The sequence below is a fragment of the Entelurus aequoreus genome, linkage group LG08 (genome assembly GCF_033978785.1).
Source record: "Entelurus aequoreus isolate RoL-2023_Sb linkage group LG08, RoL_Eaeq_v1.1, whole genome shotgun sequence".
Taxonomy (NCBI): domain Eukaryota; kingdom Metazoa; phylum Chordata; class Actinopteri; order Syngnathiformes; family Syngnathidae; genus Entelurus; species Entelurus aequoreus.
In genome coordinates this window covers 79,033,114-79,057,409 of record NC_084738.1, presented here as the reverse complement: position 1 = coordinate 79,057,409, position 24,296 = coordinate 79,033,114, and the positions used below count along the sequence as shown (strand labels likewise).

General features: G+C 37.6%; 1 protein-coding gene across 2 annotated transcripts in view; it reads right to left on the bottom strand.

The window, feature by feature from the left end:
* Positions 1-5,245: 5,245 nt before the first annotated feature.
* LOC133656316 (CAP-Gly domain-containing linker protein 1-like) overlaps positions 5,246-24,296 on the bottom strand; it is a 61,627-nt gene continuing 42,576 nt past the window's right edge. For both annotated transcript variants that reach the window (XM_062057342.1, XM_062057343.1), the window contains 6 exons: positions 15,340-15,425; positions 9,822-9,897; positions 9,584-9,740; positions 9,455-9,507; positions 9,275-9,381; positions 5,246-6,405 (listed from right to left, as the gene is read on the bottom strand). In XM_062057342.1, coding sequence (XP_061913326.1) covers positions 6,168-6,405; positions 9,275-9,381; positions 9,455-9,507; positions 9,584-9,740; positions 9,822-9,897; positions 15,340-15,425 — 717 coding nt within the window. In that variant the 3' untranslated portion in view covers positions 5,246-6,167. The remainder of the gene's footprint in view (positions 6,406-9,274; positions 9,382-9,454; positions 9,508-9,583; positions 9,741-9,821; positions 9,898-15,339; positions 15,426-24,296) is intronic.

The following is a 24,296-nucleotide window of genomic DNA, read 5'->3' as shown; positions in this document are numbered from 1 at the left end:
CCGGCGCAAGTACCTCCTTTCACACAGAGTAAGTAGCCCCTTCTACAAAGTAAGTCCACCCAGGTCAATTAGCTCCTTTTACACAGAACAAGGCCAACCGGAGCAAGTAGCTACTTTCACACAGAATAAGTCCACCCAGGGCAAGTAGCTACTTTCACAAAGAACAAGTCCACCTGGCAATTTCCCACCCAAGCCTCCATGTTCTGACAAAGAACTGACAATTGACCAACTTTTATGGCGGTAGAATGGAGCAGCCCCTTTCACACATGACATAGTTATGTTGCTCACTTATTAGGGGTGACAGGACAACATCGTCAGCAATATTCCGTCGTTTGGAGGCTGTTTTTTCTGTGTGAATGTCACCCACGTACAATATTTTGCTATTTGAGGTACTATGAGAGCTTCCTTTCTGCGGTTTGTAAAAGCTGGCATTATTACTCAATTTTTTTGTGTAAGCGGCACCGATTCAAAATGGAGGGCGGAATCGACCTGGCTATTTTCTGGCCCAGGGTGTAGCGTGAAGAGCTCCTTTCACACATAAGGTGTTTTTGCATCTTTTTTCCTTTGTGTCTCTGTTCTGTATGAACGGCACCGATGCAGGAAGGGTGATAAGATTTCAACCTTGCTATTTTCCACGTTTCACAGGTTTTATCAGAAGCAAGAAAGCAATCTGTGTGAAAGGGAATGACAAAAAGTCAGAACAGGGGCGGCAAGTGTAACATCCAACATTTATTCATCACAAACTGTTGTGTTGAAAGTGATTGTCGCTGTTTGACAAATGTTTTCTGCATCACAACAGATGTTGACCAACATTTATTGCACACAAATGCTAAGTCCTGTATGAAAGGGTAAAGGTGGATAGATGCCGGCTGGGTTGCAGATACATTACTCAATTTTTCCATGTCGCTCTTCTGTTAGCGGTACCGATACAATGTGGAGGGCGGCGTCGACCCGGCTATTTTCTGCCAGTTAGTATGGAGAGCTCCTTTCATACAGTACGCGTTGCTGTTCTGTATGAACGTCATCGATGCAGAAAGTGGGAGTAAGGATTCAACCTGGCTATTTTCCCCCTTCTGAGGTTTTATCGAAAGCAAGAAGCCGCCTGGGTGAAAGGGAATGGCAAAAAGCCAGAACAGGGGCGGCAAGTGTAACACCCAACATTTATTCATCACAAAATGTTGTGTTGAAAGTGATTGTCGCTGTTTGAAAAAAATATTCTACATTGCACCAGATGTCAACCAACATTTATTTTATGCTATTGCTAGGTCCTGTGTGAAAGGAAAAGGTGGACAAATGCCGGCCGGATAAGATGCAAATACATTATTACTCAATTTTTCCATCTCGCCTATACAAACTAGAGGGCGGCTATTTTCTGCCATGGAAAGCTCCTTTTCGCACTGAGAAAAAAAAGATGCAAAATAGCTTGTTGCTTACTGTGTCCCCGTTCTGTATGACCGGCACCGATGCAGGAAGGGTGGGTAAGAATTAAACCCGGCTATTTTCCACCTGAGGTTTTATCGGAAGCCAGAAGCCGCCTGTGTGAAAGGGAATAGCAAAAAGCCAGGACAGGGGCGGCAAGTAACACCCGACATTTATTCACCACGAACCGTTGTGTTGAAAGTGATGGTCGCTGTTCTCCGAGACGTCGGCCAGCGTGTATCTCTACGTCCTGTATGAAAGGTACCGACGGTTAAAAGTGGCCTCCAGGCTGGATGCTAGTGGACCCTAGGAGGAGTTAGTTGTGCGTACTGGCGGCCAGGCACAAGTTAGTTAGTTAGTTAGTTGTGCGTACTGGCGGCCAGGCAAGTGTGGCACAAGAGACGTCACACGCTGGCCAGCAAGATGGATTAGCAAATACCTCATTCACTTTCCACCTTAGCATTAGCATTGTTACACTCTCACTCTTCAACTTTGTAGCTCTCAAGCTAATAAGCCCACTTTCTAAATCATGTGTTCATTGAGCCCAACTCACTTTCTAATTCATGTTTATTAAGCCCAACCCACTTTCCAATTCATGTTTATTAAGCCCAACCCACTTTATTTTCATGTGTTCATTAAGCCCAACCCACTTTCCAATTCATGTTTAATAAGCCCAACCCACTTTCTTATTCATGTCTTCATTAAGCCCAACCCACTTTCTTATTCATTAAGCCCAACCCACTTTCCAATTCATGTTCATTAAGCCCAACCCACTTTCCAATTCATGTTTATTAAGCCCAACCCACTTTCTTGTCATGGGTTCATTAAGCCCAACCCACTTTCTAATTCATGTGTTCATTGAGCCCAACCCACTTTCTTATTAATGTGTTCATTGAGCCTAACCCACTTTCTTATTCATGTGTTCATTGAGCCCAACCCACTTTCTCATGCGTGTGTTCATTGAGCCCAACCCACTTTCTTATTCACGTGTTCATTTAGCCCAGCCCTCTTTATAATTCATGTGTTCATTAAACCCAGCCCACTTTCTTATTGATGTCTCCATTAAGCCCAACCCACTTTCTTTTCATGTGTTCATTGAGCCCAACCCACTTTCTAATTCATGTGTTCATTACGCCCAACCCACTTTTTAATTCATGTGTTCATTAAGCCCAACCCACTTTCTTATTCATGTGTTCATTAAGCCCAACCCACTTTCTAATTCATGTGTTCATTTAGCCCAACCTACTTTTATTCATGTGATTGAGCCTAACCCACTTTCTAATTCATGTGTTCATTACACCCAACCCACTTTCTAATTCATGTGTTCATTACACCCAACCCACTTTCTAAGTCATGTGTTCATTATGCCCAACCCACTTTCTTATTCATGTGTTCATTAAGCCCAACCCACTTTCTAATTCATGTGTTCATTTAGCCCAACCTACTTTTACTCATGTGATCATTGAGCCTAGCCAACTTTCTGTGTTCATTGAGCCAACCCACTTTCTAATTCATGTGTTCGTTGAGCCCAACCCACTTTCCAATTCATGTGTTCATTTAGCCCAACCCACTTTCTAATTCATGTGTTCATTTAGCCCAACCTACTTTTACTCATGTGATCATTGAGCCTAACCCACTTTCTTATTCATGTGTTCATTGAGCCAACCCACTTTCTAATTCATGTGTTCGTTGAGCCAACCCACTTTCTTATTCATGTGTTCGTTGAGCCCAACCCACTTTCTTATTCATGTGTTCATTAAGCCCAACCCACTTTCTAATTCATGTTTATTAAGCCCAACCCACTTTCTAATTCATGTGTTCACTTAGCTCAACATACTTTTATTCATGTCATTATTGAGCCCAACCCACTTTTTTATTCATGTGTTCATTGAGCCCAACCCACTTTCTTATTAATGTGTTCATTACACCCAGCCCACTTTCTAATTCATGTGTTTGTTAAGCCGAGCCCACTTTCTAATTCATGTGTTCATTAAGCTCAGCCCACTTTCTTATTCATGTGTTCATTAAGCCCAGCCCACTTTTTAATTCATGTGTTCACAGTGTGAAATCTTTCCTTCCTTCCCACACTCGTCTTTCTCCCTCGGGACCATTTGTGTTGACTTTGTACAGATTTTTGTTTGATGTGTGACTTATTTATTCCATCAGTAGTTTGCTTTTTATCGTCGGAATTCTCTTGTTTTCTTAATAAAAGTCACCAAAGGTGAATCTTCTTTGTGTCTTCACTGCTGTTACGTTTGTTTAGGATTTTTGGCACGTGAACATTTTCACTTTCAATTTGGAAAGTTTTTGAAATTGTAACTTTTCTATAAAAAATTTTAAAAAAAAGAAGAAAGTCAACAAGAGTAAAAAAGCGAGTCTAAACTCAAAATATGAAAACATGTTGGACTTTGTTTTTGTTTGTATGACTACTATTTTTATGTATGTATGACTATCAACTAACTGTTTTACGCACCTTTTTACTCCACTTTCTGAAATAAGACAAACTTTGTTCAGTTCAGATTATAACTTTTAATATTTCACTTGTCTTAAAAATTTTTCAAATGTTTTTATTTTATTTGACATTGACAAATTACGACTTCTAATATTACGCTTGATTGAAAAATAAAACCAAAAATGTCAATTACGACTTTGATTTACATCTTGTAATCAGATTACAATTTAATACTTCACATTTTCATAATCTTGATATGACTTTTTCAACAGTTTTTTACTGAAAATGACTTATTTTCATGTAAAAATTAGTTCAAAATTCCAACTTAATTCTGACATGACATCTTGGTACAACTGTTTTAAATGTCACTGTAAATTAAAAAAAGTATTTTCTCAAATGTAATTTTTTAAACAACGCTCGTAATATTAAAACGTTCTACAAAAAAAAAAGTAATATTTGAGCTATTTGCATTTCTTTGACTTTTTCTGTCAGTCTTGTCATTTTTAAAATATAAATAATCTTGTAATACAACTTTTTCAACAGGTTTTTTCTCAAAAAATTAACTTCTAAACATTTTTTTTATTTTTGTCGCATTACGATGTTTCGGATAATGTTACAACTTTCATAAATGTACGCACTAAACTACATGAAAACCAAAAATTTCAATATTACGACTTTGTCAGTCAGTGTTTCTCAAAAAAAAAAAAATCTCTAAATTAAAGCAAGAAATATCAATTATTTACTTTTTCTTGAAAATGACATTTGCAAGTAGAATTGTTCAAATATTTGTAAAATATTCTTACTGTTTTAAATGTAAGAAATATTCTGTAAATAAAAAAAGTAAATTTTTATGACTTCGTTTTTCTCAAAAATAGATTTGTAAAAAAAAAAAAAAAACTATTTAACAAATTTCATCTGTTCATGACTTATCTGACAGTTGTGGATATTAGAATACAAAAACATTTCAACAGATTTTTCTCGAAAAATTTGTAAAATAAAGGTGACAATCATATTTTTGTTGGATTACGATTTTTCCAATAACGTTACAATTTTAAATATTTCAAATACTAATCGAAATGAAAACAAAAAAAATCTAGTTTTACTAGTAATATAAAAAAAATTCTGAAAAAATGTCGAGTAAAACTAGATTTTTTTTGTTTCCATATCGATTAGTACTTGAAATATTTAAAAATGTAACGTTATCCAAAAAAATCGTAATAAATAAAGTTGTAATATAAATTTTTTTCCAAAAAAATTTCCAACTTTATTCTTATCAGATTACTATTTTATTTTGGTAACCTTACAACTTTTAATAAAACACAAAACTCTCGTGTTACATTTTGTCGTAAAAAAAAAAATGGTATTACAACTTTTTTCGATTTTTTTTAGTGGCATCGTTCGCGCTACCAATTTAGAAAACATCGGAAATGAAGACAAGACAGTTTTTCGTGTGGTTGCCTGTCCGAAGAGTACACGTTTTATTGTACGTAGAAAACACGATGTGAAACATGGAGACACACGAATATAAAACGCTCCACAAAGACAAAATAATTGACTGTAAGAAAGATCACGAGGTTTCTATACAAACAAACGGTGTAACGTTACATCTTATCGAGCAAAAAAATAACATCGTAAACGTCAAGGCTGCTCGCTCAGCTAGCATGGCAGTTTATTTTTGTACAACCTTTGAACGTTTATTCGCTCACATTACGGATTCCAAAGCGACCCGAAGTTGTGCTTTTACGTCAAAATAAAGTTTTGTATGTCGGAACATTTTGGCCTTTGAACTGTTAGCTTCTACGCTAACTGTTTGCCGACTAAGCTAGCTAGCTGTTGTGCCGCTAAAATGAGCTAAGCAGCTGTGCTCGGCGATAATTCCCCGTCTTGTGCTAAATGAGAACGTAGTTTGGGAAAACGATATGTCGTGGCTAATATTTTCGTAGTTAGCGTGGTTTATTTAAAGTGCAAAGGACAGAGGCGCTACAGTAGAACACGACGACACGCACGCTAGCTTATGTCGCTGAAGCAACGTCAAAGTTGTCGGATAAATTACGTTAAAAAGTGCCGTTAAAAAAAAACAAATGTAAACGTGATTACGAAAAAGAGTAGATGCAAAAACTCTGTGGAAGATCGTGAATAGCTAGCTAGCTCGCATAGCGGGTTTAGTGGGTTGAATTGGAGTACTGCTTCAGTATTAAAAGCGCTACTTTGTCGGAAGTTAACACGGAATGTTTGTGCCTCCAGCAGGTGGCGCCACACGCCAGCTAACGAAGGTGGTTATCATACTTGGAGACGTCTAGAAGGTCTGGTCGTCGTTACAGGACTCGGTGGCGTGGCCGAACGCCTCGCAGATGTCGCAGTACGGCCGCTCGTCGGCCCGGTTGCCGCGGTAACTGGAGTGCGGCACGGCGTCGGGGCTCTGCGCCTGCGTGGGACAATCCTCCGTGTCGTGGCGGTCGAAGCAGTCGCAGATGTCGCAGAAGAGACGCGGCGTGCTCTTCTTCTCGCGCCTGCACGCCGCCGGCTGCTCCGCGCTGGTGGAAAGAACACCACAAATACTCACGTTAAATACTCACGTTACCAAGAAAACTACGTTGAGCTGCTTACGTTTATTTCAAATCACCACTCAAATTTCTTAGTTTGTTCTGACATGTTAAAGAACTTAACAGAAGTGGATGTAACGAAAGTAACGTTACTCAATCTAGCGTACTGAACGTAACGTACGTGACTGAACATAACCTAGCATATTGAACATAACGTGACTGAATAAAACGTAACGTTACACAATCTAGTGTACTGAACGTAACATGATTTAACATAAGGTAAGGTACGTGACTAAACATAATTTAACGTTACATAATCTAGCCTACTGAATGTAACGTGACTGAATGTAACATGACTGAACATTACGTAACGTTACATAACCTAGCATATTGAACATAACGTGACTGAATAAAACGTAACGTTACATAATCTAGCGTACTGAACGCAACGTGATTGAACATAACGTAACGTACGTGACTGAACATAATCTAACGTGACTGAACATAACGTAACATCACATAATCTAGCGTACTTAATGTAACGTGACTGAATGTAACATGCCTGAACATTACGTAACGTTACATAACCTAGCATATTGAACATAACGTGACTGAATAAAACGTAACGTTACATAATCTAGCGTACTGAACGTAACAGGATTTAACATAACGTAACATACGTGGCTGAACATAATCTAACGTTACATGATCTAGCGTACTTAATGTAACGTGACTGAATGTAACATGACCGAACATTACGTAACGTTACATGACCTAGCATATTGAACATAACGTGACTGAATAAAACGTAACGTTACATAATCTAGCGTACTGAACGTAACGGGATTTAACATAACGTAACATACTTGGCTGAACATAATCTAACGTTACATAATCTAGCGTACTGAACATAACGTGACTGAATAAAACGTAACGTTACATAATCTAGCGTACTGAACGTAACGGGATTTAACATAACGTAACATACGTGGCTGAACATAATCTAACGTTACATAATCTTGTGTACTGAACATAACGTGACTGAGCATAACGTAACATTACACAATCTAGTGTACTGAATGTAACGTGATTTAACATAATGTAACATACGTGGCTGAATATAATCTAACGTGACAGAACATAATTTAACGTTACATAATCTAGCCTACTGAATGTAACGTGACTGAATGTAACGTGACTGAACATAATCTAACATTACATAATCTAGCGTACTGAACATAACATGACTGAATAAAACGTAACGTTACATAATCTTGTGTACTGAACGTAACGTGACTGAACATAACGTAACATTACAAAATCTAGCGTACTGAATGTAACGAGACTGAATAAAACGTAACATTACATAATCTAGTGTACTGAACGTGACGTTATACTATCACGTGACTGAACGTAACGTTACATACTATCACGTGACTGAACGTAACATAACGTTACATACAATCATTTGACTGAACGTAATGTTACATACTATCACGTGACTGAACGTAACGCTACATACTATCACGTGACTGAACGTAACGTTACATAGTATCACGTGACTGAACGTAAGGTTACATACCATCACGTGACTGAACGTAACGTTACAAAAAGTAACGTGACTGAACGTAAGGTTACATACTATCACGTGACTGAACGTAAGATTACATACTATCACGTGACTGAACGCAAGGTTACATACTATCACGTGACTGAACGCAAGGTTACATACTATCACGTGACTGAACGCAAGGTTACATACTATCACGTGACTGAACGTAAGGTTACATACTATAACGTGACTGAACGTAAGGTTACATACTATCACGTGACTAAACGTAAGGTTACATACTATCACGTGACTGAACGTAAGGTTACATACTATCACGTGACTGAACGTAACGTTACATACTATCACGTGACTGAATGTAACGTTACATACTATCACGTGACTGAACGTAAGGTTACATACTATCACGTGACTGAACGTAACGTTACATACTATCACGTGACTGAACGTAACGTTACATACTATCACATGACTGAATGTAACGTTACAAAAAGTAACGTCACGGAACGTAACGTTACATACTATCACGTGACTGAACGTAACGTTACAAAAAGTTACGTGACTCAACGTAACGTTACAAAAAGTTACGTGACTCAACGTAACGTTTCAAAAAGTTACGTGACTGAACGTAACGTTACAAATAGTTACGTGACTGAATGTAACATTACATACTATCACGTGACTGAACGTAACGTTACAAAAAGTTACGTGACTCAACGTAATGTTACAAAAAGTTAAGTGACTCAACGTAACGTTTCAAAAAGTTACGTGACTGAACGTAATGTTACAAATAGTTACGTGACTGAACGTAACGTTACATACTATCACGTGACTGAACGTAACGTTACATACTATCACGTGACTGAGCGTAACGTTACATACTATCACATGACTGAATGTAACGTTACGAAAAGTAACGTGACTGAACGTAACGTTACATACTATCACGTGACTGAACGTAACATACCATCACGTGACTGAGCGTAGTGTTACATACTATCACGTGACGGAATGTAACGTTACAAAAAGTAACGTGACTGAACGTAACGTTACATACTATCACGTGACTGAACATAACGTTACATACTATCACGTGATAGTATGTAAGGTTACAAAAAGTAACATTACATACTATCACGTGACTGAACGTAACGTTACAAAAAGTAACGTTACATACTATCACGTGACTGAACGTAACGTTACAAAAAGTAACGTTACATACTATCACGTGACTGAACGTAAGGTTACAAAAAGTAACGTGACTGAACGTTTGCTGTGTTTGCTTCTCACCCGTCGTCGTTCCCGTTGAACTCTGCCAAGGCCAACTTCTTCAGTTTGACCTTCAGTTCTTCGTTCTTGCGCTGCAGGTCCACGATGACGCTATTGAGGAAGTTGATCTGATGAAGGAGACACATCCAACATGTCACCTAAACACTTCTGTTGCACAGCTTCCTGTCAAGATGGCGTCACCTGGCCCTCCGCAAACTCCTTCTCCTCCCTCAGCTGCTCCAGCGCCGCCTCGCCTGCGTGGAAAGGGGGCGTGTCAGCAGCAAAAAGACACAATGACACGTTCTCGCCAGGACGCGGAGGTCTCCTCACCTGAGAGCTCCGCCTCCAGCCCGCCGCTGTCTTCCGAGGCCGAGCGTGCCGCCAGCCTGCGGACGCGCTCCTGCAGCTGCGCCTTGTCCCGCTCCAGCGTCTCCACGGCCGACTGCAGCGTCTCGGCCACCGCCTTCTCGCCTCGCAGCACGGCCACCTGGCGAGGGGCGGAGTCACCGCATTTAATCTGACGATTTCATCATCATCATCGTCGTCATGGCGCCGCGTGCACACGCACCTCGTTCCGCAGCGTCTCCAGCTCGCGGTCTTTGTCCGAGTCCCGTCGCTCCGAGTCCTGATTGGACATTTTCTCTCTGCGGGGGGGCAGCAGAATGATGCGTTCAATGACCGTCGTCATGTGAACACTTCATTAGGTACACGCATCTATTGAGACCCAGACTTCCTGTCAGAAACCATACTGGCAGTTTGGTGCAGATCTGGATAAAGGTGCATACTTTCCCTTGTTAGCGGCCATTTTGCTCAGTTGGCTTAATTATAATATTGACGTATGCAAAGTAGCACACAGTCGTGAAGTCGTCTTACGTTACGTTTTTGTCACGTTGCGTAAAGTCCCATTACACTATCACGTTACATCACGTCACGTTACGTCAAGTCCCGTGACTTTGAGTCGCATGACATTGTTACAGTACGCCATGTCACGTCGCGTTACATACATCGCATCGCGTTATGTGAAGTCTCGTTACATTAGGTCCCGTTGTTACGTCATGGTGCATTATGTTTTGTCACATTACGTTACATTTTGTCGCTTTACATTACGTCTGAATTCGTTATGTTACATTACGTTATTGTCACATCGCGTTGCGTTATGTTAAGTCTCGTTACATTAGGTCCCGTTGTTACGTTATGCTGCATTACGTTTTGTCACATTACGTCACGTGTTGTCGCTTTACATTACGTCACGATTCGTCATGTTACATTACATTACATCGCGTTGCGTTATGTTAAGTCACTTTGTTGAGTCTCGTTACATTAGGTCCCGTCATGTCACATCACGTAACATTACGTTACGTTTTGTCACATTATGCGAAGCCACGTTACATTACGTTACGATTCATTATAGTACGTCACGTTACGTTTTGTCCCATTACACTATCACGTCACGTTACGTCAAGTCCCGTGACATTGTTACAGTACGCCATGTCACGTCACGTTACATCGCATCGCGTTATGTGAAGTCTCGTTACATTAGGTCCCGTTGTTACGTCATGTTGCATTATGTTGTCGCATTACGTTACATCACGATTCGTCATGTTACATTACATTACATCACGTTGCGTTATGTTAAGTCGCTTTGTTGAGTCCCGTTACATTAGGTCCCGTCATGTCACATCACGTTGCGTTACGTCGCATTACATTACGTTTTGTCACATTATGTTACGGCATGTTACATTACATTACGTCACATTACAATTTGTCACGTTGCGTAAAGTCCCATTACACTATCACGTTACGTCACGTCGAGTCCTGTGACTTTGAGTCGCATGACATTGTTACAGTACACCATGTCACGTCACGTCGAGTCCCGTGACTATGAGTCGCATGACATTGTTACAGTACGCCATGTCACGTCACGTTACGTCAAGTCTGATGACTTTGAGTCGCATGACATTGTTACAGTACGCCATGTCACGTCACGTTACATACATCGCATCGCGTTATGTGAAGTCTCGTTACATTAGGTCCTGTTACGTCATGGTACATTACATTTTGACACATTATGTTACGTTTTGTCGCTTTACATTACGTCCGAATTTGTTATGTTACATTACGTTATTGTCACATCGCGTTGCGTTATGTTAAGTCGCTTTGTTGAGTCTCATTACATTAGGTCCCGTTATGTCACATCACGTTACATTACGTCACATAACGCTACGTTTTGTCACATTGTGTTACGCCACGTTACATTACGTCGTGATTCATTATATTACGTCACGTTACGTTTTGTCATGTTGCGTAAAGTCCCATTACACTATCACGTTACGTTACGTCGTGTTACGTCGAGTGCCGTGACTTTGAGTCACATGACATTGTTACAGTACGCCATGTCACGTCACGTTACATCGCATTATTTTAAGTCTCGTTACATTAGGTCCCGTTGTTACGTCATGTTGCATTACGTTTTGTCACATTACGTTACGTTTTGTTGCTTTACATTACGTCTCAATTCGTTATGTTACATTACGTTATTGTCACATCGCGTTGCGTTATGTTAAGTCGCTTTGTTGAGTCTTGTTACATTAGGTCCCGTCATGTCACATCACGTTACATTACGTCACATAACGCTACGTTTTGTCACATTATGTTACGCCACGTTACATTACGTCGCGATTCATTATATTACGTCACGTTACGTTTTGTCACGTTGCGTAAAGTCCCATTACACTATCACGTTACGTTACGTCGAGTGCCGTGACTTTGAGTCGCATGACATTGTTACAGTACGCCATGTCACGTCACGTTACATACATCGCATCGCGTCATGTGAAGTCTCGTTACATTAGGTGCCGTTGTTACGTCTTGTTGCATTACGTTTTGTCACATTACGTTACATTTTGTCGCTTTACATTACGACTCGATTCGTTATGTTAAGTCGCTTTGTTGAGTCTCGTTACATTAGGTCTTGTCATGTCACATCACGTTACATTACGTCACATAACGTTACGTTTTGTCACATTATGGTACGCCACGTTACATTACGTCACGATTCATTATATTACGTCACGTTACGTAAAGTCCCATTACACTATCACGTCACGTTGCGTAAAATCCCGTGACTTTGAGTCGCATGACATTGCTACAGTACGCCATGTCACGTCACGTTACATTGCATCGCGTTATGTGAAGTCTGGTTACATTTGGTCCCGTTGTTAACTCTCGTTACATTAGGTCCCATTGTTACGTCATGTTGCATTACGTTTTGTCGCTTTACATTACGTCACGATTCGTTATGTTACATTATGTCATGTCACATCACGTTGCGTTGTTAAGTCGCTTTGTTGAGTCTCGTTACATTAGGTCCCGTTATGTATCACGTTACATTACGTTACATTTTGTCACATTATGTTACGCCACGTTACATTACGTCACGATTCCTTATATTACGTCACGTTACGTTTTGTCACGTTGCGTAAAGTCCCATTACACTATCACGTTACATCACGTCACGTTACGTCGTGTTACATCAAGTCCCGTGACTTTGAGTCGCATGACATTGTTACAGTACGCCATGTCACGTCACGTTATGTTAAGTCTCGTTACATTAGGTCCCGTTGTTACGTCATGTTGCATTACGTTTTGTCGCTTTACATTACGTCACGATTCGTTATGTTACATTACGTCATGTCACATTGCGTTACATAGCGTTGCGTTATGTAAAGTCGCTTTGTTGAGTCCCGTTACATTAGATCCCGTTATGTCACATCACGTTGCGTCACATTTCGTTACATTTTTGTCACGTTGCGTAAAGTCCCATTACACTATCACGTTACATCACGTCACGTTACGTCGTGTTACATCAAGTCCCGTGACTTTGAGTCGCATGACATTGTTACAGTACGCCATGTCACGTCACGTTACATCGCATCGCGTTATGTTAAGTCTCGTTACATTAGGTCCCGTTGTTACGTCATGTTACGTTTTATCACGTTGCGTAAAGTCCCATTACACTATCACGTTACATCACGTCACGTTACATCAAGTCCCGTGACTTTGAGTCGCATGACATTGTTACAGTACGCCATGTCACGTCACGTTACATCGCATCGCGTTATGTTAAGTCTCATTACATTAGGTCCCGTTGTTACGTCATGTTGCCTTACGTTTTGTCGCTTTACATTACGTCACGATTCGTTATGCTACATTACGTCATGTCACATTGCGTTACATCGCGTTGCGTTATGTAAAGTCGCTTTGTTGAGTCCCGTTACATTAGATCCCGTTATGTCACATCACGTTGCGTCACATTTCGTTACATTTTTGTCACGTTGCGTAAAGTCCCATTACACTATCACGTTACATCACGTTACATCGTGTTACATCAAGTCCCGTGACTTTGAGTCGCATGACATTGTTACAGTACGCCATGTCACGTCACGTTACATCGCATCGCGTTATGTTAAGTCTCGTTACATTTGGTCCCGTTGTTACATCATGTTACGTTTTATCACGTTGCGTAAAGTCCCATTACACTATCACGTTACATCACGTCACGTTACGTCGTGTTACATCAAGTCCCGTGACTTTGAGTCGCATGACATTGTTACAGTACGCCATGTCACGTCACGTTACATCGCATCGCGTTATGTTAAGTCTCATTACATTAGGTCCCGTTGTTACGTCATGTTGCCTTACGTTTTGTCGCTTTACATTACGTCACGATTCGTTATGCTACATTACGTCATGTCACATTGCGTTACATCGCGTTGCGTTATGTAAAGTCGCTTTGTTGAGTCCCGTTACATTAGATCCCGTTATGTCACATCACGTTGCGTCACATTTCGTTACATTTTTGTCACGTTGCGTAAAGTCCCATTACACTATCACGTCACGTCACATTACGTCAAGTCCCGTGACTTTGAGTCAGGACCAGACTCCCCTACAGGCGACCTTTTCTTTGAGCTGTTTTGTAACAAAGGCGATGGCTGTTTACGACCCCTCTCCCTTAGAAATAGCTGTTGCAATGTAATCAGGGAAAGTCCAAATAAAAGAGGCGTACAATCTTTCGTCAGAGCGTGTTGGGAGACTGTGCAGGAGTACAGCCCAGACGTTTCTCCTCAATTGAGCCAAATTTAACTCTGTCTCTGTTTGATTCCTTGCTTCTTGTCTTGTTTAATAGATGTCATCAGTGTTTGAACTTGAACATGGGTGTGACAAATATGAATGTTTAAATCATTGCCTGGCGGCCGCAGTTTGACCCTGGAACAGATCATCTCCACGATTCCCTGTGGGGGAAACAAAACAATATTTCCCACCAGGATGGAGATGCTTAGCTTAAAGAGGAACAGTCTTGGCGCCGCTGACAAGGGACAGGAAGTAGTAGCCTCTGTCGCTTTAACGCACGTCTGAGCGCAGCTGTTCTCTTTGCCGCGACAAAGCCGCATTGATTCCACATCAGCGCGCGCACACACACACACACACGAACACACACACACACACGCGGTGATGTCATAGCCAGGCGCTGCAAGGAGGACACGCTCAGCGATTACATAACAGCTGTGATGCAAACAGGAAGTGTTGTCTTCATGTCAGGACAATACAACCAATCACGTCCCATCTGGAGCGATGACATCACAGCTTGAGCTGCGGAAGGAAAACGTGCGCACACACACACACACACACACACGCGCTAAAAATAAAGCGAACGTCAGGGCAGAACAGAACTTCACCGTTAAATCCTATTTTCTCTTCAAATGGTCCATGTTAGAAACACCTTCAATGGAACTCACTAATTTAAATTATTTAACCATTTTAAAATATTTTCATTATTATTATTTTTGTTATTGCATCACACTGCCAGCTGTTTCGAACATTTTGCTGCTATATGGAGTGAAAGGTCACGCGGTCACTGTATTTATGTGTAATGCCAGCTGGCACCACCAGGGGGCGGTGTGTGTGTGTGTACATGGCATCTGTAAAGCTCCCTACTTTTTCATCCCACTTGAAAAGGGTCCATTGCAGATAAAAAGTCCCCTGGTCTAAGGGAGGCCCGGCCCTCTCTGCAGTTGAGTGAGACTCACATTTCCCTGCGCAGGAGGTGCTGCTGCTCCTGGGACAGACTGAGGTCCTCCTGGTATTTGGAATTCTGCTGTTTCAAAGCGTCCAGCTGCACAAAACCAGGAAAGTCACCATGAATAAGATATGCTGATGAAGTGGCTTTAATCTCAATCTTCTGACAAGCATTTAGAATACAAGTGCTATTATTTGTGTACTTCCCAATCGCATTAATTGAGCGACGCGACAGAAGCGTCTAAAAATAAAACCACAGCTCTAAACGAGTCATTAATTAATGAGGACTTTCACTTTAACCAGGCGGACGAACACGTGCGCTTCTTTTTTTGTGCACGTTTTCTGTTTCATCTGCAGGCATCACTTCTTCCTCAAAGTGTGTTGGGTCGTTGTGCACATCATGATTTCATACGATTCCCATTCAAGGATTCGATTCAGAATCGATTCTAGATTCAAAGCGATTCTTGCAATGTATTATTTGGTATAATAATTATAATGAAAAACAGGTTACAGGTTAGAAAAGGTATATATATACATATATTTTTTTTTTATATAAAAAATTTACATATAAATATGTATTTTTAATAAAAAATATATTTTTCGTTAAAATATATTTTTTATTAAAAAATATATGCTATTTATATTTTATTGTATATCTTATGTAGTATTTATTTATTTATTTTACCTTATCTATTCTCTTATTTATCTTTAATATATTTTGTTAGATTGAATCTAAGTTTGCATATATTCATGTGTGTCTATATTTGTTGTGACAATTACCTTGGAGTTAAGTGGGTGGGTATTGTAAGGGGTGGGGTTTATTATGTTACATATTGTAAAATGTGCAGATACCTCAACTTGCTGTTGCCATGATCCATCACACTGTACTGTCTGCAAAATTCAATAAAAATATTTGGGAAAAAAAAAAATATATATATGCTATTATTAAATGTACAAAAAATAATATATTTATTGTTTTTCAAAACATTACATTTTCAAAAATAATTTTTTATTTTTTTTAAGAATTGTTTTAAAATAAAAAATGTATTTCTAATAACAAATATTAAAAGATATATGTTTTTAAATAAAAAAAATAAAACAATTTAATTTAAAAAATATATTTTATTTTAAAAAATAATAATAATAATAAATTTTTTTTCATAAGTTTAAATTTTTAAAAAGATAAAAAAATATTTATTTATTAAAAATATTTTTTTAATAAAATATAGATATTTTTATTAAAACATTGTTTTATTAAAAATATTTTTTTATTAAATCTATTTTTTAATAAAACATATTAAAAATATTTTTATGAATCATAAATCGATTAATGAATCAATTTATGAATCTAAATAGATTGAGATTCATAAATCTAAATCGATTTATGACTTTGATTTATGAATCTAAATCATAAATCGATTAATTTACGATTTGGATTAATTCATTCATCTAAATCGATTCTTCATTTTTGAAAATTATGAATCGATTTAGAATGGGAATATATAAGAATCGCAATTCGAATGTGAATCGATTACTTTGTGCCCCTGTATCATTTACCCATCACTAGTATTTTCTGGGATGCACACAAAAATCGTAATTCTTAATTATCCCGATTCTAAATCGATTCATAATTTTCAAAAATCCATAATTTTTTATATTTGTTATAAGAATTCCTTTTTCAACAACGTTTTCAGGCCGACTCCATGCAACCAGAAATAGATTTTCTAGCCCCTATTTACCCTTTGGCCCCAAAATGGTCCCTCTCAATGTGAAATATATTTTTTTCTTAAACTTTCGATGAAGTCTTAAGACAATAGTTTTTATTTGACCTTTTGAAAAATAAAATTGTCAGGAACACGCAAAATATGCAATATTTATCCATATTTGCCCTATATACCCCCACCAAAAAACAAGGTATGAAGTGAAATTTTTGGAATATAATTTGTCAAACTATTTTTTATTAAAATATATTTATTAATAAAAAAATAATTTTTATTAAAAACTATATTTTTTTACATTAAAAACTATATTTTTATATTAAAAAAATACATGTTTTATTTAAAAATAAAATTATTGAAAAATATTTTTTTTTATAAAAAATATATATTAAAAATAGATTTTAATTAATCTAAATCGATTTAGATTCATGAATCAATTTATGAATCTAAATCAAAAATCATGAATTAATGATCCATCATTTTTGAAAATTATGAATCGATTTAGAATCCATTTTAGAATCGGAAGGAATAAGAATCGAGATTCGAATGTGAATCGATTATTTTGTGCACCTGTATCATTTACCCATCACTAGTATTTTCTGGGATGCACAAAAAAAAACAATTTACATCTGAATCACGATTCTTAATTATCCCGAATTTTCAATTTTTTTTATTTTTTTTTAAAGAATCATTTGTCAACGTTTTTAGGCCATCTTCGAGACAACCAGTGTAAAAATATAAATGTGAAATATATTTTTAAGTCTTTAGACAATATTTTTTATGACCTTTCAAAAAATAAAATAGACAGGAACACGCAAAATATGCAATATTTATGCATATCTGCATCATATACCCCACCAAAAAACAAGGTACAAAGTGGATTATTTGGAATAAATGTTGTATGACAGCTTTGACACAAACTGTGAAAAAATGCAGATGAAATCCCTCATCGTGATTAAAATGTAAACGTAATTATTATGGCTGCACAAAAAAAAAAACGATTCACTTCCGAATCAAGATTCTTATTCATCTATGTTTCAAAAATCATTAGTCTTTTTTTATAAATCAAATACATTTTGGAACTTTACACATGGTAATGTTGCTTTGCTAATTCTGCGGGTATGAACAGCAGTGGAATTGAAAAAGTGGAATTGTGTTGTATTCCAGCCTCGATACAGAGCTGTGAAAATGAACGCGTTAATGGCGATTAATCCATCATCATGATTAATTAATTAATTAATTAACTCATCTGAATGACTCAAAATTGTATTAGCGTTGCAGCAAAATGTTGATTTTCTCCACGGTAATTTTAGTACACGAAAAAAATCACGCATCATGCAAAAAGAGTGCATTTGAAATATAACGTGGCTAAAACAAAAGTAGTCATTCATGCGCATCATCACTTGAAATATAATGTGGCTAAAACAAAAGTAGTCATTCACGTGCATCATCACTAGAAATATAACGTGGCTAAAACAAAAGTAGTCATTCTTGTGCATCATCACTTGAAATATAACATGGCTAAAACAAAAGTAGTCATTCATGGGCATCATCACTTGAAATATAACGTGGCTAAAACAAAAGTAGTCATTCATGTGCATCATCACTAGAAAATATAACGTGGCTAAAACCAAAGTAGTCATTCATGCGCATCATCACTTGAAATATAACGTGGCTAAAACAAAAGTTGTCATTCATGTGCATCATCACTAGAAATATAACGTGGCTAAAACAAAAGTAGTCATTCATGTGCATCGTCACTTGAAATATAACGTGGCTAAAACAAAAGTAGTCATTCATGTGCATCATCACTAGAAATATAACGTGGCTAAAACAAAAATAGTCATTCATGTGCATCGTCACTTGAAATATAACATGGCTAAAACAAAAGTAGTCATTCATGTGCATCATCACTAGAAATATAACGTGGCTAAAACAAAAGTAAATAATAATAAATAAATGATAAATGGGTTATACTTGTATAGCGCTTTTCTACCTTTAAGGTACTCAAAGCGCTTTGACAGTATTTCCACATTCACCCATTCACACACACATTCACACACTGATGGCGGGAGCTGCCATACAAGGCGCTAACCAGCACCCATCAGGAGCAAGGGTGAAGTGTCTTGCCCAAGGACACAACGGACGTGCCTAGGATGGTAGAAGGTGGGGATTGAACCCCAGTAACCAGCAACCCTCCGATTGCTGACACAGCCACTCTACCAACTTCGCCACGCCGCCCCTTAGTAGTCATTCATGTGCATCATCACTTGAAATATAACGTGGCTAAAACAAAAGTAGTCATTCATGTGCATTATCACTTGAAATATAACGTGGCTAAAACAAAGGTAGTTATTCATGTGCATCATCACTAGAAATATAACGTGGCTAAAACAAAAGTAGTCATTCTTGTGCATCATCACTTGAAATTTAACGTGGCTAAAACAAAAGTAGTCATTCATGTGCATCATCACTTGAAATATAACGTGGCTAAAACAAAAGTAGTCATTCATGTGCATCATCACTTGAAATATAACGTGGCTAAAACAAAAGTAGTCATTCATGTGCATCGTCACTAGAAATATAACGTGGCTAAAACAAAAGTAGTCATTCTTGTGCATCATCACTTGAAATATAATGTGGCTAAAACAAAAGTAGTCATACATGGGCATCATCACTTGAAATATAACGTGGCTAAAACAAAAGTAGTCATGTGCATCATCACTTGAAATATAACGTGGCTAAAACAAAAGTAGTCATTCATGTGCATCATCACTAGAAATATAACGTGGCTAAAACAAAAGTAGTCATTCTTGTGCATCATCACTTGAAATTTAACGTGGCTAAAACAAAAGTAGTCATTCATGTGCATCATCACTTGAAATATAACATGGCTAAAACAAAAGTAGTCATTCATGGGCATCATCACTTGAAATATAACGTGGCTAAAACAAAAGTAGTCATTCATGTGCATCATCACTAGAAATATAACGTGGCTAAAAAAAAAGTAGTCATTCTTGTGCATCATCACTTGAAATATAACGTGGCTAAAACAAAAGTAGTCATTCATGTGCATCGTCACTTGAAATATAACGTGGCTAAAACAAAAGTAGTCATTCATGTGCATCGTCACTTGAAATATAACGTGGCTAAAACAAAAGTAGTCATTCTTGTGCATCATCACTTGAAATATAACGTGGCTAAAACAAAAGTAGTCATTCATGTGCATCATCACTTGAAATATAACGTGGCTAAAACAAAAGTAGTCATTCATGTGCATCGTCACTAGAAATATAACGTGGCTAAAACAAAAGTAGTCATTCATGTGCATCATCACTTGAAATATAACGTGGCTAAAACAAAAGTAGTCATTCATGTGCATCATCACTAGAAATATAACGTGGCTAAAACAAAAGTAGTCATTCATGTGCATCGTCACTTGAAATATAACGTGGCTAAAACAAAAGTAGTCATTCATGTGCATCGTCACTAGAAATATAACGTGGCTAAAACAAAAGTAGTTATTCATGTGCATCGTCACTAGAAATATAACGTGGCTAAAACAAAAGTAGTCATTCTTGTGCATCATCACTTGAAATATAACGTGGCTAAAACAAAAGTAGTCATTCATGTGCATCATCACTTGAAATATAACGTGGCTAAAACAAAAGTAGTCATTCATGTGCATCGTCACTAGAAATATAACGTGGCTAAAACAAAAGTAGTCATTCTTGTGCATCATCACTTGAAATATAATGTGGCTAAAACAAAAGTAGTCATTCATGGGCATCATCACTTGAAATATAACGTGGCTAAAACAAAAGTAGTCATTCGTGTGCATCATCACTAGAAATATAACGTGGCTAAAACAAAAGTAGTCATTCTTGTGCATCATCACTTGAAATATAACGTGGCTAAAACAAAAGTAGTCATTCATGTGCATCATCAATTGAAATATAACGTGGCTAAAACAAAAGTAGTCATTCATGTGCATCGTCACTTGAAATATAACGTGGCTAAAACAAAAGTAGTCATTCATGTGCATCATCACTAGAAATATAACGTGGCTAAAACAAAAGTAGTCATTCTTGTGCATCATCACTTGAAATTTAACATGGCTAAAACAAAAGTAGTCATTCATGTGCATCATCACTTGAAATATAACATGGCTAAAACAAAAGTAGTCATTCATGGGCATCATCACTTGAAATATAACGTGGCTAAAACAAAAGTAGTCATTCATGTGCATCATCACTAGAAATATAACATGGCTAAAACAAAAGTAGTCATTCTTGTGCATCATCACTTGAAATATAACGTGGCTAAAACAAAAGTAGTCATTCATGTGCATCGTCACTTGAAATATAACGTGGCTAAAACAAAAGTAGTCATTCATGTGCATCGTCACTTGAAATATAACGTGGCTAAAACAAAAGTAGTCATTCTTATGCATCATCACTTGAAATATAACGTGGCTAAAACAAAAGTAGTCATTCATGTGCATCATCACTTGAAATATAACGTGGCTAAAACAAAAGTAGTCATTCATGTGCATCATCACTTGAAATATAACATGGCTAAAACAAAAGTAGTCATTCATGGGCATCATCACTTGAAATATAACGTGGCTAAAACAAAAGTAGTCATTCATGTGCATCATCACTAGAAATATAACGTGGCTAAAACAAAAGTAGTCATTCTTGTGCATCATCACTTGAAATATAACGTGGCTAAAACAAAAGTAGTCATTCATGTGCATCATCACTTGAAATATAACATGGCTAAAACAAAAGTAGTCATTCATGGGCATCATCACTTGAAATATAACGTGGCTAAAACAAAAGTAGTCATTCATGTGCATCATCACTAGAAATATAACGTGGCTAAAACAAAAGTAGTCATTCTTGTGCATCATCACTTGAAATATAACGTGGCTAAAACAAAAGTAGTCATTCATGTGCATCGTCACTAGAAATATAACGTGGCTAAAACAAAAGTAGTCATTCATGTGCATCATCACTTAAAATATAACGTAGCTAAAACAAAAGTAGTCATTCATGTGCATCGTCACTAGAAATATAACGTGGCTAAAACAAAAGTAGTCATTCATGTGCATCATCACTTGAAATATAACGTGGCTAAAACAAAAGTAGTCATTCATGTGCATCGTCACTAGAAATATAACGTGGCTAAAACAAAAGTAGTCATTCTTGTGCATCATCACTTGAAATATAATGTGGCTAAAACAAAAGTAGTCATTCATGGGCATCGTCACTTGAAATATAACGTGGCTAAAACAAAAGTAGTCATTCATGTGCATCGTCACTTGAAATATAACGTGGCTAAAACAAAAGTAGTCATTCATGTGCATCGTCACTAGAAATATAACGTGGCTAAAACAAAAGTAGTCATTCATGTGCATCGTCACTTGAAATATAACGTGGCTAAAACAAAAGTAGTCATTCATGTGCATCGTCACTAGAAATATAACGTGGCTAAAACAAAAGTAGTCATTCATGTGCATCGTCACTTGAAATATAACGTGGCTAAAACCAAAGTAGTCATTCATGTGCATCGTCACTAGAAATATAACGTGGCTAAAACAAAAGTAGTCATTCATGTGCATCGTCACTTAAAATATAACGTAGCTAAAACAAAAGTAGTCATTCATGTGCAACGTCACTAGAAATATAACGTGGCTAAAACAAAAGTAGTCATTCATGTGCATCGTCACTTGAAATATAACGTGGCTAAAACAAAAGTAGTCATTCATGTGCATCGTCACTAGAAATATAACGTGGCTAAAACAAAAGTAGTCATTCATGTGCATCGTCACTTGAAATATAACGTGGCTAAAACAAAAGTAGTCATTCATGTGCATCGTCACTAGAAATATAACGTGGCTAAAACAAAAGTAGTCATTCATGTGCATCGTCACTTGAAATATAACGTGGCTAAAACCAAAGTAGTCATTCATGTGCATCATCACATCTTATCGGACCAGACATAGAGCCAAGTCTCTGCCGATGGTGAGGCTGTTTTGTATTTCTATACGTCAAGTAAACGTGTGTCTGCAGGCGTACGTCAGAAGAGCGACTGAGTCGTCTATTGAAAAGTCAGACCTAACAAAAAAGCGGGACGTACACGTTGGGTCCCCCGAGGTGTGGTGAGGACTAAAGAAGCGAGGGTTTGTACCTGGTAGCCAGGAGAATACACAGAGTAAGCGCGATGCAGCGCCGCCGCCGCCACGTCCATGCCTGCACCCGGAGCTCCACCGCTAAACGCCTCCTTGCTGCTCTGTCTTGTGATGTCACCGAGCACCCTCTCTCTCCCTCCCTCTCGCTTGCTCACTCCGGCTCCCATTATGTAAGCGCCACTATGCCCCCCCCCTTTCTCCCAGCTGTTCTACCACCAAGTGTGCACAGGCACTCGGCGTCAATCAGCTCGCACTGAAACATCCAAACATGACCGAGTCAGAAGTCCCTCAATCAAGTCACAGAATGTTCTGGAAAAAGACACCTATTAAGTTGAACAAACGATCAAAAAGGCAAACATTGTGACCAAAGTGGTGAAGATGTATTTTCAGTTGCACTTTCATTTTTTGGCAGTTTATCTAAGCAATATTATTTATTTATGAATTTAGTTAGAATGTATTTTTTTAGCACTGCATAATTGGATGTAAATTCATATATCATCACTTTTTACGAGTCATAATTGGATGTAAATTCATATATAATCACTTTTTATGAGTCATAATTGGATGTAAATTCATTTATCATCACTTTTTACGAGTCATAATTGGATGTAAATTCACATATAATCACTTTTTATGAGTCATAATTGGATGTACATTTATTTATCATCACTTTTTACGAGTCATAATTGGATGTAAATTCATATATAATCACTTTTTACGAGTCATAATTGGATGTAAATTCATATATAATCACTTTTTATGAGTCATAATTGGATGTAAATTCATTTATCATCACTTTTTACGAGTCATAATTGGATGTAAATTCACATATAATCACTTTTTATGAGTCATAATTGGATGTACATTCATTTATCATCACTTTTTACGAGTCATAATTGGATGTAAATTCATATATAATCACTTTTTACGAGTCATAATTGGATGTAAATTCATTTGTCATCACTTTTTATGAGTCATAATTGGATGTAAATTCATATATCATCACTTTTTATGAGTCATAATTGGAAATCATTTCATTTATCATCACTTTTTA